The 17,436-nt window shown below is 41.3% G+C and overlaps 2 protein-coding genes across 2 annotated transcripts; one reads left to right on the forward strand and one right to left on the reverse strand.

Moving 5' to 3' along the window:
- Positions 1–304: 304 nt before the first annotated feature.
- Positions 305–4,036, reverse strand: LOC311008085 (tetratricopeptide repeat protein 39B-like; the record flags this gene model as incomplete). Its single annotated transcript, XM_084001520.1, has 16 exons — positions 305–419; positions 834–950; positions 1,167–1,284; positions 1,386–1,497; positions 1,583–1,703; positions 1,797–1,888; positions 2,006–2,167; positions 2,281–2,340; positions 2,450–2,517; positions 2,620–2,728; positions 2,810–2,875; positions 2,991–3,096; positions 3,209–3,338; positions 3,451–3,527; positions 3,699–3,830; positions 3,942–4,036. 16 exons carry the CDS (start codon positions 4,034–4,036, stop codon positions 305–307), a joined length of 1,680 nt encoding a protein of 559 aa, XP_083857646.1.
- A 3,332-nt stretch (positions 4,037–7,368) lies between these two features.
- snapc3 (small nuclear RNA activating complex, polypeptide 3) lies at positions 7,369–16,905 on the forward strand (the record flags this gene model as incomplete). Its single annotated transcript, XM_084001787.1, has 9 exons — positions 7,369–7,604; positions 8,608–8,691; positions 8,799–8,877; positions 8,996–9,100; positions 9,210–9,359; positions 9,499–9,581; positions 15,290–15,448; positions 16,458–16,565; positions 16,649–16,905. 9 exons carry the CDS (start codon positions 7,369–7,371, stop codon positions 16,794–16,796), a joined length of 1,152 nt encoding a protein of 383 aa, XP_083857913.1. The 3' UTR covers positions 16,797–16,905.
- Positions 16,906–17,436: the final 531 nt, after the last annotated feature.

A 17,436-nucleotide genomic window follows, 5' to 3' on the forward strand; every position in this document is an offset into this window, starting at 1 on the left:
TCTGGTATAATTCACTGGAAATAGTCATCTTAAGGCAGGTCATACAGCTTCACCACTCAAGTCTGTGTGTCTGCTCTACATTAAATTTTAGACCATTTTTGTTCATTTAGAAATCGGATTTAGGTATACTACTGTAGTTGCCCTCCCATGTTACCAAAATAAGAGTGGCTGACTGCTAGACGCCCAACTGTAGGATCGCAAGTGCACTCAATCATATTCAGTTTTGTGAACAGAGTTGAGGACACTTTTTGGTTTCAGGTTTTTTGTTTTACCCTCTTTGTTGAGTTTCCTTCCATGACTTCCTTTAGGCCGGTGTGCGAGAAGGTGGAAGTTTGGCTGCAAAGGATCCCATAGTGTTCAGTGCTGCATGGATCCGGAAGTGTAGCCTGGACTCCATGCTGTAGTCTTTGTAGTTCATTCTATAGATGAGATCACATTTTAACACATTTTTGTAATAGGTTAGATAGACAGATAATGGATACTTCCAGAAATAGTTAGGCCTATTTGCAATTTGTGGGTGCATTTCCATGTTAGCACATTATTTTCCTTTCAGAGGACACACTGGCAATAAAACACATTTCCAATAGTGCTCAGTAAAAGATGAAATCTAAACACCCAAAACCAATTAAAGGATTATAAAAACAATCCAGTGCAAACAATTAGGGATTTTTCAGCTTTGAAAGCAACTGTGCAGAGTAGAGTTGTACATAAATACACATCAATTTATACACCGGTCACAGCTATAAAATGATTGTGTAACATGAAATAGTCTTGTAATGTTTTTGTGGAATACACTAAATATCGGAAGCAAACACAACAAAAATTGGACTTACTTGGCATTTTCAATCACTGTGATGGCTGTGTTGATGTCGCCTTTCTGCTTGTGCAATAGGCCCAGCTCATACATGGTAAATGGCACCAGATAGTCTTCATGCTTGAGATCATTTTCACTGCATAATGAAGAAAAAAATGTCACCGAGTTCATTTGATGATGAAATTCATCTTCAAAACTTTAGAAAAAAAATAACTCAACAAGCTCTTGGAAAATAAATAGTTTAAGTTCCCTTCATAACACTATGAACACTATTATAAAAAGTGAATTTTCCAATGCAAACGCAGTAGTTGGATCAAATTCTCTCCAGTGTTGTGCTCTGGGATGAGCTCACCTGGAAATGACATTGTTGAAGCAGAGCTCAGCCTGGACCAGACGGCCTAACTCTCTTAGACACAAGCCCTTCAGCAGCAGGACAACACACTGGTCATCCAGGTGATACTCGGATGGGTCTACACATTAAAAAAATATTGTTAGTTTAATTTTTGTAATAGAGATACTTTACTTTTTTTTTTACACACAAGTGTTTCTCAAGCTCTGTTGGATATCTTACTTGGATCATTTCTGAGCTGCTCTTCTGCTTTTTCCAAGGTGGTCAAAATGTTTTGAGTCAGCTCAGGTCGTTTGCCAACTACTGTGAAGCCGTTCCACACGTACATCATTTCCTGTGACAACAACATGAGTTATATTCTCATGATTTGTCAAATCAATGTAAAAAAAAAAAAAAAAGCCTGTACATCATGCTCTCACCAAAGCAGGGACGACTAATTTCACCGGGTTGGCAGAAGAGTATCGTTGCGCCTTCCTTGCTGCAAACTTCTCTGTTGGAATCGATTTCCCTGCGATTCTGAGTCTGAGGCCGTCCACCTGCCTGCAAACCAACACGTTTCACCATTAATGCATTGCATTGGTTAATACACTACCCAATTGTAGGGATAATTTATTGTCCTTCTCACTAGCACACCTGAATAGTTCCACCACATTTTCTCCCATTTTAGTCACTTCTTCCTCTGGGAGCATACTCAAGATGGCAGCTTTCTGGAACACATAGGTGGCCTGAAAGAAAGGAGCAAACACTCTTTTAAGAATGAAACGCAAAGATGATGAGAAGACATTAGATAATTTGATCACAAGGCATATGTGTAAAAGGATATATTAGGTACAGTAGCCTACCTGAGACCACTTGCTCTCCTTACAGAGATGGTCAGCATATCGATAAGCCTCCTTCCAGTTTTGTTCAAAGGAATACGCCCACATCAGCTCCCAGTAACACAGGTGGTGAATCTGACGCCACTCTTGCTGAGCAGCGATACATGCCAAGTACTTGTCCTGGGCCTGCACAGAAACACACACTTAACTCTCTCTCTCTGGTTGCAACAACAAAAAGACTGAGACAGCACACATTCAGTTAAATTTGTTTTGAAGTATTAGATGTTACCAGTACTCACAAATGTGAAGTTTCCTTTAAGCAAAGCAATTCTTGCATTGTAGAAGAGCATGAGGGCACCCTATGAACAAAATACACATAATTTAATACAACATAATGCCATTTCACTGAGTGAGGCATTAAAATACAATATATGCAGTAGATCAGAATCAGCGAAACAAACCACCCACGTTAGGGAACCTTTCAGTGTAGGGTTTCAGCAGAGCTTCAGCTTCAGCAAGGTTTCCATCACCAGTACCTTGGGAAAGAAACATTAAAACAATTAAAATATCCCAATTAATAAATTAGGCATCAAACTCTGTAAGAAACTGCAGCCCACAGTAGGCTACAGCGTGCTCACCGAGTATGACTGTGATGTAGAGGTGGAACATCAGCAGCGTCAGGGTGCTGAGGATAGAGCGAAGGCTGTTGCCGGCTGCTCCCTCTCTCAGCTCTGACAAGCCCACCTCCTGTAAGATAATTAGAGAATAATTATTTTACTGACTATTTATCTACTGAATTATGATAAGACATGGGTTCAGAAGGCCTACCCTGTCTCCTGAGAAACCTAAAAACTCCATCAGTCTGAGGACTCTGGATGGAAGCAGAGACAGCATCTGGGGGCGGAAATTAAATGTAAAGTTAAGAAATAGTGTTTTACGTCTTCTATCACAGTGCACATTCAAATTCTGAGTACTTTTTGCTTGAATACATGTTTTCTATAGTTCTTACAAGATTAAACGATCCAATGCCCATGCTGACGCCACCCCGAAAATGAATGTATGTACTCTTCTGTTTTTCTGAGTCCTCTGCAGCATTTGCCAGCACCTGGCAATCCCTGGTTGGAGAGAAGACATTTTAAAATTCACATCAATATGATAATGTTTTATTTGTATCTTATCATCATGTTGACCATCACCCCCCGCCCTTCCTGCCACCAAGCTCCTCACTTGTAAATCTGATAACTGTTTCGGATTCTCATCCCTCCTTTGATGAAGCCGATTATACTCTCATCCAGGAAGGTGAGAGCCGCCTTCTGCAGGAGAACCTCAGCATAGCACAGCTCTGCGTGCATCTCCTCTGTTAATCACAATTATTGTCACATATTGGGTTAAAGAAAATAAGTGAAGGAGATAATATTTGTGAAAAGTATTATAAGCAAATACATCAGAAGATTTAGTAGATGGCTCACCCTCTGTCAGACTTTCAGCTGGTTGTCTACTCCATAGGCTGGTCAGAGTCTCCATTAGACCAACTTTCCTCCGAAACCTTGTGATGTTAAGAAATACACAGTTGATGGAGGCAATTTATCAGAGACCATGTGAGAAGTAGCAGGACAGAGTCTCTATTCTTCTGAGAAAACAATCTATGAATTCAAGTGTCACTGTATAAGAGCCTATCTTGACATTTTTTTGAGATGATTGATCCATTTCAACATACGTCTGGCATGTCTGCAGAGACTCTCTCAGTGCCGTCATGGCAGCATCCATGTCCTTTGGTTCAAAGGTCATTCCTGCCTGCATCACCAAGATGCTGCTGTAGCCCATTGCGTGGTACATGCTCTGACTCTTCCTGAGGGGGGGCAAATGCAATGATTTAATGCACACTGACTGATTTAAGTGAATTAAATGATTAGGAAAGTAGTTCAAATGCCTTTAATTAATCCCGAGTGTCAGTACTAACCAGGGTTTTAGAAAAGCCAGGGCATCAGCAAACTTGTTGTTCAGGAAAAGTTCTAGGGCGTGGGAGCATTGCTTCAGTGCAGTTTCAAGATCCATTGAAGGTGTTCTGAAGGAAAGATTGTCAATTTAATGTAAGGTATCTACATCCCAACATGTCTGTAAATGTGATGGCAGAGTCATGCAAAAACATTTGGGAGTAGGGAATGTCACTCACACTGTCACACTACAAATTTACTGGAGTAAGCCAATTGAGATCAATACAGGTTTGAAGAAAGGATAAGAAGCAGGATATCACAAATACATCTCTACCGGCCTCTAGTGTGTGTGAACCGTATTACAATGAATAGATTTCACATGCCCCAATCCTACTGGACTCTCCGTTTTCCCCATCATGTGTAACTGAATTTGAAATGTAAGACATTAAAATACTGAACATAGGCTACATAAATACCCCCGCAGCCTCCCCTTTGTATACAGAAATGCCTGTTTGAAAACAAAAACATTAAAAAACAGAACTTTTATAGGCTAATACTTACACTGCATCCGCACTGGGATTGTTTAGTTCCACCTGAGAAAGGACAGAATAAATAAAGATATTTTAAATTTTTCAGATTTTTTTAAAGTTAACTTTATTATTTGTATTAAAAATTTAAGTTGGGAAAAGGAAATTGGACTCTTGTGATTTTAAACTTTGCATAATATTAACTACACGGTCCATTAAATCTGCCAAAACCTGTTTGTTATGTGGTATATTGATGTGTTGATGAAAAGAAGGGATCACCGCCGACAACGTCTTTTCTTGCATTCAAAAAGAGTTTATTACAAGAAGAAGAACAGTGTACAAAAATGCCGAATCGTGGAGCATCTCTGGTCCAATATGAGATCTCTCTCTCTTGGCCTAAACCCTAAACCTTATATACGTTTTCTAAAACTCCACCTTCTCCCACAGAAGGATAACTGACCAGGATGGTCAGACAAAGACGGATCTAAAAACAGAATCTAACCTATAACCTTCTGACATTTAACCTCTTGACCAAGCTAACTTAAACATAGATACAGTGTCAAGTAGGCCTATCCCCCAAAACTATGACCCACAGAGATGGGTAAATGACAAGAAACACATTTCTCAGGGTACATTCCACACTACTACTAGACACCTAATCTAAACATCTTGCTGTAAATGTATGCATGTGCCTTTTCTCTCTTGTAACATCTAAATTTATTTATATTTATTCCATTTAACTATTAACTGTTACTTATCACAAATGAAGTTCCTATCCAAATGGTGAATTACCTCTGACCTATCCCTTGACTTTTAGGCTAAGAAAACACCATAAAAAACATAAGATAGCCTAATTCAAGATATTAAAGCAAAAAGCTCAGGTGGATAATACACTACAGTTACTTATTATTATTATTACTTGTTATGCTACATATCGGTGTCTCTCTCTCTCTGTAAAACGAAAACAAGTTCTGCTGCACTGATAACATTTATTTCTCCCCCAATAAAACAAGATGAAAAGACAAAAAAAGACCATGTAAAAAGTGTACCAAAAAAATAGCCTAGTTGTATTAAAAATAAAAACAATGAAATCTAAACTAAATCTGGTCATTATGCACATGCAGAGAGATGGTCATAAAAGAAACCCTACCTGTTGCATTGAATTTTCCGTCGTATCCATTGGATGTTGAGTTAGATGACAAGAAGTTGGAGGATTAAGGTTTGCAATGATGTCGCTCTCTCCGTTTGTCTCAGTCAAAAGGAATTGATCTCCCTTGATATTTATCAGCTAAAGATCCGGGAGTGGCTTCAATTTACGAAGGCAGTTCACAAATTCGTCCCCAGGCTGTGGTGGCCTAGCTCCCTATCAGGCCCTTTGATGTAGCACGTCACGACTTGTCTGGAGGGTAGTACCTGCACCACCCTCAACCCTCCGCCCTCGACCCTAAAACTGGTGGTGTAGCTAGTAATTACTGGACATGGATGGATGGATGTGTAGCCGTGTCACTGAGCATTGTAAAACTGTTACATAACCTAACGATTTGACTAAAATTTGTTAAGATTTGTCAGGTCCCGGACTTTATGAGCAGAAACTACAACGAGTAGCCTATTATGTCGAAATGTTGTCCCTATAAACGACACAAAAATAGTGCATATTTAGGCTAACTGACAAGCAAATAAAGTGAACTTGCCTAAATGACCGTAAATGGTGTTGTAAACCGACTTCTTCACGCCTGGGAACTAATGAGCTGCAGCTGCGGAGGCACGTGATGATGAGTGGAGGTGCTCAGGGACCAGGACCACACCTGGTGGACAGGTAGGCTATAGCACGTTCGCATATTAGGTAGCCTAACCTCATAATAATGTGAATTTTGTGTGAAACGTTCAAATTATGTTTTATTCTTTGGATCACTTTTTGTAAAATATTGGGATGATTTAATAACCTTTTGGTCTTGAACAGTTAGCCTACATTTTTCAACTCTAAATTTGGGAAACCATTGTTTTATTCTGTAACAACGTGCTGCATTTTATTATTCTAGAATATGTTTTTGTGTTTAAGATATTAAACCAGTTCATGTGTTTGGTGAAGTACTGGAGTAGCTGAACAGTAGTTGTGAAGTGAAATGAAATAGCATGGCTTTAACATGACTATGACGGCACAAGGGGTGATTTACTCAGAATTGGTTACCATTTCTGGCTATCTGCTGCATGCATGTGATATCTCTGTATAACTAATTCTTCAGGGTGGTTTTTGTCATTTCTCCTGCAGCTCTGCACTCTACTCCTTGAAATGTCTTTCCTGTTTCTACTAAAATGATCTTGCATAGGGCATTTAAAGCCTTTTAAAGAAAAAAATCTGCCCATGCAGCAGACATTGCTTATAACAGGTCAAATAGACTGGTAAAAGAAATTCCAGTATATAGTCTCCTACTGTTAAGTACGGGCATTCAAAATGTATTTGGTTGACAATGTTTTAATGCACTTTTAGTTTTAACCCTGATTTTAACATTGTTCCTTTCAACCCACAGAGCAACAGCATCATAGAAGATGTATCAACACATCCACACATATATTATAGATTCATAGATTTCTTTGAGTCATTAAATAGCCTATATAAATGTGAGGACAAGGTTTATTTCTATTGCATTAGCTACTCCCCAATTTAAAAAGGGATCCAATGATTATTGAACCCATCATGGAGCTACATTTAGAACTAAAATTGAGAAATCTGTATTTTTTTTCTGTTGATAATTAAATAGAAGAAAATCCCCATCCCCATATAATTTCTATGCCGCTTTAATCCAAAGTAATAATAACAAACACATTGTGTATTTGTGTATTTCAGTTTCCTTCAGGACCACGCTCCAAAACTACATTACCCATAAGCCAACGCGTCGCGTGCTAGCTACGTCATTCAGCGAGCACCATGGCGGCGTCGCGACCCTCTACGAGCAGCAACAGCAACAACATCCCAGATTATGAATACGCCGATGTGAACACCACCGTTTTTCACATCGGCTCGTTCAGAGACGAGTGGCTGAGCAGACTGGAGGCGGCGGACGTCTCCTACCAGCGGGAGGACGGCGACGCCTTTGACGCTAACTTTGCTAAAGAAATGGCGGTCAGTGCGGAGACCATGGCTGAACTGAAGTCCGTCTGCAGGTATCCACAAATAACGTCCACCCGACGTTTAGTAACGTCTTACAGCGGTCAGACGTCCAACAGTGTATCACATTTGTTTAATTTGAGCCTTCACTTTACTTCGGCTTCGCACCAGGGTGAAAAGAGAACAATACAACTAACATTTTAATGATTGTTTTCCTGATACTACACTTGAACCATGACTGTGTTTGGTCCTGAGTGAAGCACATCCCCCGGGTATAGCCTATCATAGGGATATGCAAATCTATTTATTATATGGAAAACAATCCTTAAAATATGTCAATTGAATAAGTAAACCGTATTTCTACAGCACCACTCAAAACCAGAGATACCCACACCAGTTAAGCAATATGCAATAATACAGAAACAACACACAACTGTAGTGAGCACGTGGGTATGATAATAAAAAGAGGTGATTAATTAGTTTTTTCTTCCTAGACAGTTTCTCCTTCATGAGCTGAGTTTTGGTATTTATAGGACAGGAGTTGTGAAGAAAAGCTGTTCAACATGTTTGATGACAAAGGCAAAGCATCTTAATTGTTGAGCTGCAACAATTTGGAGAAATGATAATAACAATATGAGTCTGCATAAGTTGTGTAAAGAATAATCAAATAATCAACCAATTAATCAGTAATGGCAATAATGGTAAGTTGCCGCCCTTGTTAATTCAGTTATTGGCAGTGATATCTGTAGGGAAATTGGGCCTTTTTTCAATAATTACTTTTAGGCTTAAGTGATAGTAAAAATGCATACTATAATGGCAACCAATGACACCAGTCAAAAGGTTGGACACATTTCAGGGAAGTGTGTCTCAATTTCTGACTGGTACTGTATAATGGCCATCAGGACACAGAAGGCCAATAGAAACACTGCCAAATGTGCATCTTTAATGTATCCACTTTATTATATCATGTGCACAGAAACCATTTATTTTGTCACTGTGTTAAATGTTTTTGTTTGTATTTTGTCTTATCTTTACCAACTTTTATTTCTCTTTTTCCAGTGTTGATTCACTCCGTTGCCATCCTGAGAATGAACAGCCTGACGTTCAAGTTGTACCTCCAGACCCGAAGCTTAAAACACTAATGTATGAATCTGTATCAACTGTCACGGTTCACTGTATTTTCTGTCCTGGATAAACCAACAGCATGTAAACATATTCACATTCCCTGCTCTGTGATATTTTTTGAGCAGACAAAGAAAAAAGAAACAAGATCACAGAGAGTCTCTGAAATCCCCCAACAACAGACACGACCTCTACGCAGATGAACTGGTGAGTCCACTGGAGTGTTTCTGAAAAGCTCTTAGTCGTCAGTCACATCATCCTGAACATTTGTATCACAAATGTTCACGTATAATATGTAAGGCTTGGTTCTCTGATGGATTTGCAGGAGCGTTTAACTGTAGGCAGAGAACCAGAAAAAAAGACTAACACAGTCCCGGAAGGAGAAGTCATTCTAACCATCAACGTCTACTATCCAGCCGTCTATGAGAAAGTGAGCTTCAACTTGTTCTTTTTCCCTGAAACTCTCCTTTCTTTACCGAAATTGTTTCTTGAAGGTTTCTCTCCATTGTACTGACAATTCTTCGTCCATTTCCCCTCAGTTTCACCAAGTCAGACCCCACATGTCTCTGCGCATGACAGGCTCGCACACCTTGGCGGAGCTCAGGGACGCCATTTGCTGTGTCAGCGATTTGCAAGTGTGCGGCGAATTCAGCAACACGCCGGACATGGCTCCAGATTTCATCAGCAGAGTAAGCAGCACACATGGACTTAACTTTAAGCTAAATCTGAATGTAATCATATTGTCACACCCTGATAAAGGGCCTTTTATCATAATCATTTAATTTATCCGGCTAAGAAATTAATTTTTCTTATGTGGTTTGTTTTCAGGATCATTACAAGTCAGCTTTCTTCTTCTTCGAGGGTGTTTTCTACAATGACATGCGATTCTCAGAGTGTCGAGACATCAGCACGTGAGTTTGATCTCTTGATCACTTATTGCCTGGATTTTATTGTGAAGCAGCAGCTTACAATTACAATACAATTTATGAGTTAGTTCAGTGTATTAATGGTATCAATTCAATCATCAGGATATAAAAAATAGTAGTACAAGAAATATAATGCATAAAGTAAGAGAAAGAATGACATGGTAAGTAGTATGAACAGTAATGCACACATCATAGACTGTAAAAAGAATGGACGTAGCATCCGTGACGTCACCCATTGGTTTTGGGGAGTCCAGGGTTTCCCGCAGCGCTTTCTTGTTAAGGCGGCCGCCTTAACAACAATGAGCTGCCGCCTAAACTAACGTCTTAAAAAAAATAAAAATGTAGCGATATTCGCCGTCGCCCCCACCCCCCCACCCCACCCCGTCGGACGAGCGCCTTCATTCATCTCCGCATCCTCACACACACACACCACAGAGAAGCGCGCATGCATAACAGCAGCGCTCGTGGCGAAACTTAATACGGTGCGCCGAACCCCCCCCCCCCGACGATTGATCGATCCGCTCGCGGATCGTGTTTATTGAGGATGTAAAGTCGGCGATTTTAACATGGGGGTCTATGGAGAATGCTCCCTTCTGACACCAGCCCCCAGAGGAAGCCGAGGGGATTGCAGTTTTTTGAACGCGGAAGTGAGCTTCACTTCTCAGACCGACAACTGCCCCCTTGGCACACATTCATAATTTGTTGTAGAACTTTCCCTAAATAATGAGCCATAAAAATCATAAATATGCTCCTCATCCTCAGCCTCGACCCTTCCCAAGCCCCATCTAGGACTGCACTATGAACAGGTTCACCTGCCAAAAGATAAATCAAAGGTTTCTCAAGTCCCTTAATCTGCAACCTTTCCCCAAATAATAAAACATATTCCTTCTTGATGAGAACATGTAGGCCACATTCAGACCTGGCATTAATATTCATCTCGGGTTCATCTCCATCCTGAAGGACAACATACTCAACTGATTTCCTCTGCCACAGTCCAGTTAGTCCTCCCTCTATGGGTAAAACTTAATTTTATCGTAGAGCTGAGCACAGCAAATTGATTCACACAGACACCAGGTCAAGAAATGTATTTCAGGAGTTCTTATGTAACAGAGGAATAGTGAAATCCTTGTTTGAATGTCGCCGTGATACTACTGTTAAAATGGAAGCTCTTAAATTCAGCTCCTGATCTGTGTTTGAATGGATATATTTATTGACTCCTTGTGATTCCTGTTCTTATTATACTCATAACCGCACCATAGACAGTGGTTGGAAAAATTTGGAGCAGAACATTGCACTTGATCTGCTTTTATTCTCACACTTGAAATACTCTAAAAGTGTGTGTCAGGAAAGAGTTGTTCATAAGGTGATGTTACCACACACAGTCAAAAATGCTCTCAGGCATATTGCTCTTCATTCCCTAGAGTCATCCATCCAGTTCTCTCTTCAGTCTCTTGAGATATTTTAAATAGATGACCATGAAACTACCAGGAATGCAATTTAATGTGATGTACGACATCAACACTTTGACAAGATGTCTTCAAAGGTGTCCAGGGTTAATCTGAGCTGCAGGAAGAAGACATAGGGCCTGTACCATTTCTCCACCCTTGGCTCAGTGCGCTTGGTTACGCACACACTTTGGTGACGTTTTGCTGGCAGAACGTATATTTGCATATAGTGTGCAAGCATGTCTTAAGTGGCCAAGTGCGTGGGGGGATATTTAAAAGCATTCGGGACATAATTGACAAGTGCAGCCTGTGCCATTGCGCACACTAGCACAGCTAACACACACAAGCACACACAGCACAGAAAAGCAACAGTTTTAATAAACAGTGCTGCTGGATCACAGTCTCATCTACTCCAAAAGTGTCTGTATGCGCAAGATTCAAATCATAAATGTGTAAGCCCAACTCCGGAAGGAAATAAAACAAACAAGAAAAATGAAAAAAATAAAATAAAAACATGAACAGAGCATGATGAATAATATAAAATATGACATTAAAAAGTCATAATTATGAGATAGAAAGTTAATTTCATTTTATTGAAATTAATTCAATCGCATTTCCTAACGTGGCTTATGGCTCCCGGTGACGGCGGACTTCACCGTGGTGCATTGTGGGATTTATACTTGGCCAAATACCACTCCGATGCGGTCTTACCGTAAGTGTGGGTAAATTGCAAATCAAGCGAGCTGCACTTTCGGTCGTTGGAGAAATGGGACACACTTGCGCACTGACACTAAGGCCATGAACGCGCACGCCAAGTGCCCAAGTGTGATCGAGTGTGCATATTGGGAGGGGCCCACAGGCCAAGGAAGACGAGGAAGTAGAAACTGGGGAAAAGGGCTGGGAGCCGGGTCAGGCTACGTCAGGCAACACATAAGCATAGTGATTTTTCTTGCAAATGCACACTCTCTGGATAAAATGAGACTCCGGGCTACCGATCACCAGCTGTGTCACGATCCTATCAGAGACATGGCTAAACTAAAACATCCGAACACAGCTTTGGTGGTGGTTGGACCACAGTAGACTGCACACAGTCTGGTAAGACAAGAGGAGGACGGGTGTGTGTGTTCGTAAACAACAAGTGGTGTACGGATGATACTGTCATTGGGAGACACTGTTGTGCAGACATGGAGCGACTGCTGCTGAAGTGTAGACCTTTCTAGGAACCCCAGGAATTACCACGATGTTTCGATATACGTATGTAGCTACCAGAGATGTTCACAAGTCTTTTTTTGCAAGTCCAAGTCAAGTCTCAAGTCTTTGGTCACGAGTCCGAGTAAAGTCTCAAGTCTTTGAGGGGTGAGACTTCATCAAGTCTCAAGTCTTTGGTCACAAGTCCAAGTCAAGTCTCAAGTCTCTAAAAAATAAAAGTCTCCTGTCTCTTCTGGTTGTAATGACCCTTCTATCATCTGCTGCTATCCGGTCTACTAAGGATACTGCACAGCTATATCTAAGAGATTCAAAGCATTTACTGTAGGTTATTATCACTCCTTTATCTATACAGTATTGATTAGTTGTTTATTATATGATCACTTTAAACAGGATATTGCAATGCAATATGAAGAAAACACACAATGAAAGCTTTCCTTTAAAGACCCACTCCCGTGAAAATCGTGTTTTTTGAGCTTTTCACATGTTCCTGTGGCATTTTTCTTGTGTTAGAGGACATATCAGCAGAAAAGGAAGTGCAAAATTGCATTTCTGAGTTTTTCTGCCTTCAAACTGCTGTGAACCAATGGCAGACGCAAACTGGCAGTTTCAGGGAGACTGGAGCTGACGTGTCACAGCTCCAGGGGAGGGCACTAGTGCTACAAGCTCCCGCCCCGCTCTGCATCTGGCTCAGAGGTGAAAGGCTGGACAGCTCGGTGTAGCTGTCAAGGTATAACAGGTATAGCTCACCTGGTAGAGCAGCTTGCACCATGAGCAAGGACTATGTTCCAGTCTGGGATCGAATCCCAGTGTGGAGTTTTACGCTAAACGCGCTGAATCTGTAATTGTACAATGTCCAGCTGTCAACAAGCGGGGGGTGGGGTGCGAGGAGGTGGCTGGGCGGGTGCAGAGCAAGGGGGCAGTTGTCGGTCTGAGAAGTGAAGCTCACTTCCGCATTCAAAAAACTGCAATCCCCTCGGCTTCCTCTGGGGGCTGGCTCCAGAAGGGAGCAACTCCAATTGAGCCCCATGTTAAAATAGCCGATTTTACAGCTTAAAAAAACATATTTACAGCCTGGTACATTTTATTTTTTTGGTCTCAATCGATAGTTTCTACCCCCGCACACACTCTGAGGGGGGTGAATTTTTTTTAAAACTCTACCGTTTTACTATTATTAGGTTTAAAGTTCTGGCCAATTAGGGAGCAGAACCGTTGAGTGACAGGTCCGGCGACCGCTGTTACGAGGCCAGTGGGCGGGCCCTCGGCCGGCCAACGGCCGCACCGCTCCAAATATGGAAAGTAGAATCCAACATGGCGCGGTTCAAACCCCCGTAGTAGCGGCACAAAACAGACTCCTCCAAACCAATGGGTGACGTCACGGACGCTACGTCCATTCTTTTTACAGTCTATGGTGCAGAGCAGAGCAGTCTCCGCCTACCCTCCAGAGGTGCATTCCTAATGTGCATTGCTAATGAGCTGGTTTTAAAATGACCGAAAAGGGTCGCGGGAGTGGGACTTTAAAGGAAACTGTATTCTGAGTCAAGAAAGAATCAAGGCTGCTCTGCCCCTCTGCACTGGCCTTTTTCTCTTTTTTTTGCTTTGTTGAATTCAGAAAACCCAGATGAACAACATGGAAAATGATTTAGGCTGTTAATTATAGGTAATTAGATCTGGATGGTATAGCTCACATCTTTATGTGCAACAAAACCTTTCTGGAACCGCATGTTTCTGAGAGAAGAACTGGTTGTTGTTGTTTTTATTTTTTTAATTAGCTCAGTCAACAGCATGTCGACACGTCCAGACTTCCATACGGGCCTTCAGTCATATTGCGCAGCAAAAACATAAATAAACAGGAGGATTTAGCCTACAGTAGCCTGATATGTGCCAGTTGTGCAGCAGCTAGTCCTCGTGAAAGAAGGTCTGACAACAAACAGACGTTGTGCCTCACATGTAGGCTACGGACGGTGCCGCTATTTAAAGAAAAGAAAAAAGCCAGTTCACAGTCACCTGTCACTCACCCACAGCTGACTGCGCTGTCAGAGGAGCTCTGCTGTTCCTCTCTCTTTAGCCTGGTGTCTTGCTGCACTCTGTAGGAGTTCAGTATGAAGATCTAACCTTCTGAATAACGTTACCGGCCATGTGGCGCTGCTCCGCTAGTGGTGTGTTTAAAAAAAAAAAAAAAAAAAAGATCGTCGGTCGTCCTGTCAGGAGGGAGGCACGAGCCAAAAAAATAATGATTGTTCACGAGTCTCAAAACACGAGTCCAAGTCAAGTCTGAAGTCTTTTGGGCACGAGTCCAAGTCAAGTCTGAAGTCTCTGTGGGTGCGACTTAAGTGCAACTCAAGTTCGAGTCGCAAACTCGAGTCCCCATCTCTGGTAGCTACACCCATGAGTAAGCTGCATGAAGGTGCCATCCACTATTCACTCTTCACCCATGAAAGCATTACTACTCATAACTCAAACCCCATATTCAAGTTCCCAGATGACACAGCAGTGGCTCATTTTCCTGAAAACACTAAGATGAGTTGGGCTCCCTCAGTAACTCCTCATGAACTTCTATAGATGGAGAGTGTCCTGACATGTGGGTGAACTGTGTGGTTCTCGAGCTGCACCACAGAGGAGAGAAAATATCTGCGGTACATTCTCAACATAACCCAAAGGATAACAGGCGCCCATCTCCCAAGCCTGGAAGACATCCACTCCAACCAGCCTCTGGACAGAGACCACTCCCTCACCCTGCCCACTGCCTTTTTGACACCCTTCCCTCTGGCAGGTTAAGGGTCAAAAGGGCAAGGCTGAACACGCTGAAAAACAGCTTCTTCCCCAGGGCTGAGCGCATTATTGAAAGACTTGTGTCCCCGTTAATTGCACTCAATGGGTTTTAGCTTCTCCTTTATTGATCCACTGTTTATAATGTTTATAGTGTTATTGGTATTTTTTTGTGATGCTAAGTAGTAAAAACTAATTTCATTGCATAGTAGTATGCAATGACAAAGTCTCTCTCTCTTCAAAAAGTACTGTTTCCTTGTGTTTGTAATGCAGGACTACGATTGAATGGGCAAAGGCCCACAACTTCCCACCCTACACCCAAGCCAAGATGGAGGACACAAGGTTTGTGGATCTGAAGGTGAAAGTGGGCTTCCCGTACCTCTACTGTCACCAGGGAGACTGCGAACATCTCGTCATCATCACAGATGTCAGGTGAGTGCTGTGACACCTCTTTCTCCTTCTTCCTCCTCCGCAGATGTTCAGTTCTCCAATACAGCTGCTTTTCAAAATCCAGCTCCTTGGAGAGAGTTTTACAAATTGGAAAAGATGAGATTCCAAATACTAAATAGAAATAAGTGACAGGAAAACTCATTAGAAGTCAGACAGACTCTGTTTTCTGCTCAACAAAACTGACTACTTAACTGAACTGTTTTCATTAAGGCTCAGCATTTGCATTTTATATGTTCATTGTCATTCATTTAATTGATGTCACTTTAAAAAAAAAAATATGGAGATAGATGTAGAAGCTCCCAGATTTCCAAAAGTGTTCAATAACAAATTAGCATCATTTGTTGCCTCAGTACTGAATTGACTGCCAAGTGCAGCAACCAGGTTAGTTAGAAAGCACAGCGTACTGTAGTGATCTATGGTTGGATATTCTGTTGGTCTGTGAGTCTTAGTAGTTAAAGTTCTGTCAGTAAAGAACAAATCTGAACCCTTAAAATACCGGTGCAGAGATCAGGATCATTCCAGCTCATTGCAACTAATCATGAATTAGGTGTTTGTTTTGAGTGAGGAGCATGTGTGCTTGTGTGGAAAATGCTCTCATCAAATCTAATCAAACCCTGTACCTTAATAAACCATACTCCTCTTACTACGACAAGTCGTGATTTCTTGGGATTTGCCTGTGACACTTGTGGAGTCTCTTCTTGCTGAATCAATACGAGCTTTTGAAAGAAAGCACCTCCTTGTCCTGCGATTTGACTGCTCTCATAAGACCTTTTTTTTTTTTTTTTGCTAATTTGCTTTCACAAGACTAAAAGATGCGTAAATGTCAATGAGCCAATTTATTGTTAGATGTGAGCAGGGTAACCACACATGAATGCAGCTCTTAATGTCACAAATGTGAGACATCTCTATGCTTGCATCACTGGCAATCACGTAAGAAACGTCTCCTGCCCCCCCCAACCTACCAACCCTCCTCTCTTCTTGCACGTTGCAGACTCGCCCACAGGAACGACTGCCTGGACAAGACGCTGTACCCACTTCTCATTCACAAGCATAGGATCACCACCCAGAAGTGTTCAGTTTGCCACGTCTTCATTGGAAGGTGTGTATTAAAAAAAAAAGAGTTGACCCTAAACAATACAGCAGATTTCCAAACTTTAAAAAACTGATTACATCTATTTGCAGATGGTTTACCACCAACGACCAGTTCGCTCCAAGTGACCCGTGTCTGTTCTGTGACAAGTGTTTCCGCATGCTTCACTACGACGCTGATGGCAACAAGCTGGGGGAATTTCTGGCCTATCCTTATGTGGACCGTGGTGCCTTCAACTGAACTGAATCAGATCACTGATTTAATGCTGTATAATACAGTAAAATATATTTATATTTCAGGAAGAAATGTTTTGGAAATTGTATACTTTATTTTAAAAGTTTTTCTATGTTTCCACAGTAATGTTTGGGTTGAAAAAATGTCTGTTTTAAAATAAACATATTCTGAAAAACTTGTGTCCAAACAAAATTGTAGGAATTTCTAGGAGTAAACCAAGCGCACAACTCCTCCTCAGAAAAATTACCCATCAATATTAAATGGGAAAAAGTCCCCTCTAGGTCAGTGATCTTAGGGGACACATGGTGAGATTTCCAGACATGTTACCACACCTCCAGTTATTTTCCAAGTTTTGCACATTAGGATAATAGCCTTGTTATAATTTGCCTATGATCCATTCGTTACATGCATTTAAAAACAAGCAAGCCATTTCTGAGAGGTTTTATAGACCTCTAATGTTCTTTAGAAAAAAAAGATTGGCAGAACTGGAAGGACATAAAAATCCTGTCGAGTCAGTTAAAATGCCTGGCATAGATGCAGGAGGCTATTAAGTTGCCAGTCTGATACGACTCCATAGAGGGCAGTTAAAGCACCTTGGGTCCATTACCCATATCTGATAATGCAGTGTTGGTTTGAAGTGCGGACT

The sequence above is a fragment of the Trachurus trachurus genome (assembly GCF_905171665.1).
Source record: "Trachurus trachurus genome assembly, chromosome: 1".
In the NCBI taxonomy this organism is placed as follows: Eukaryota; Metazoa; Chordata; class Actinopteri; order Carangiformes; family Carangidae; genus Trachurus; species Trachurus trachurus.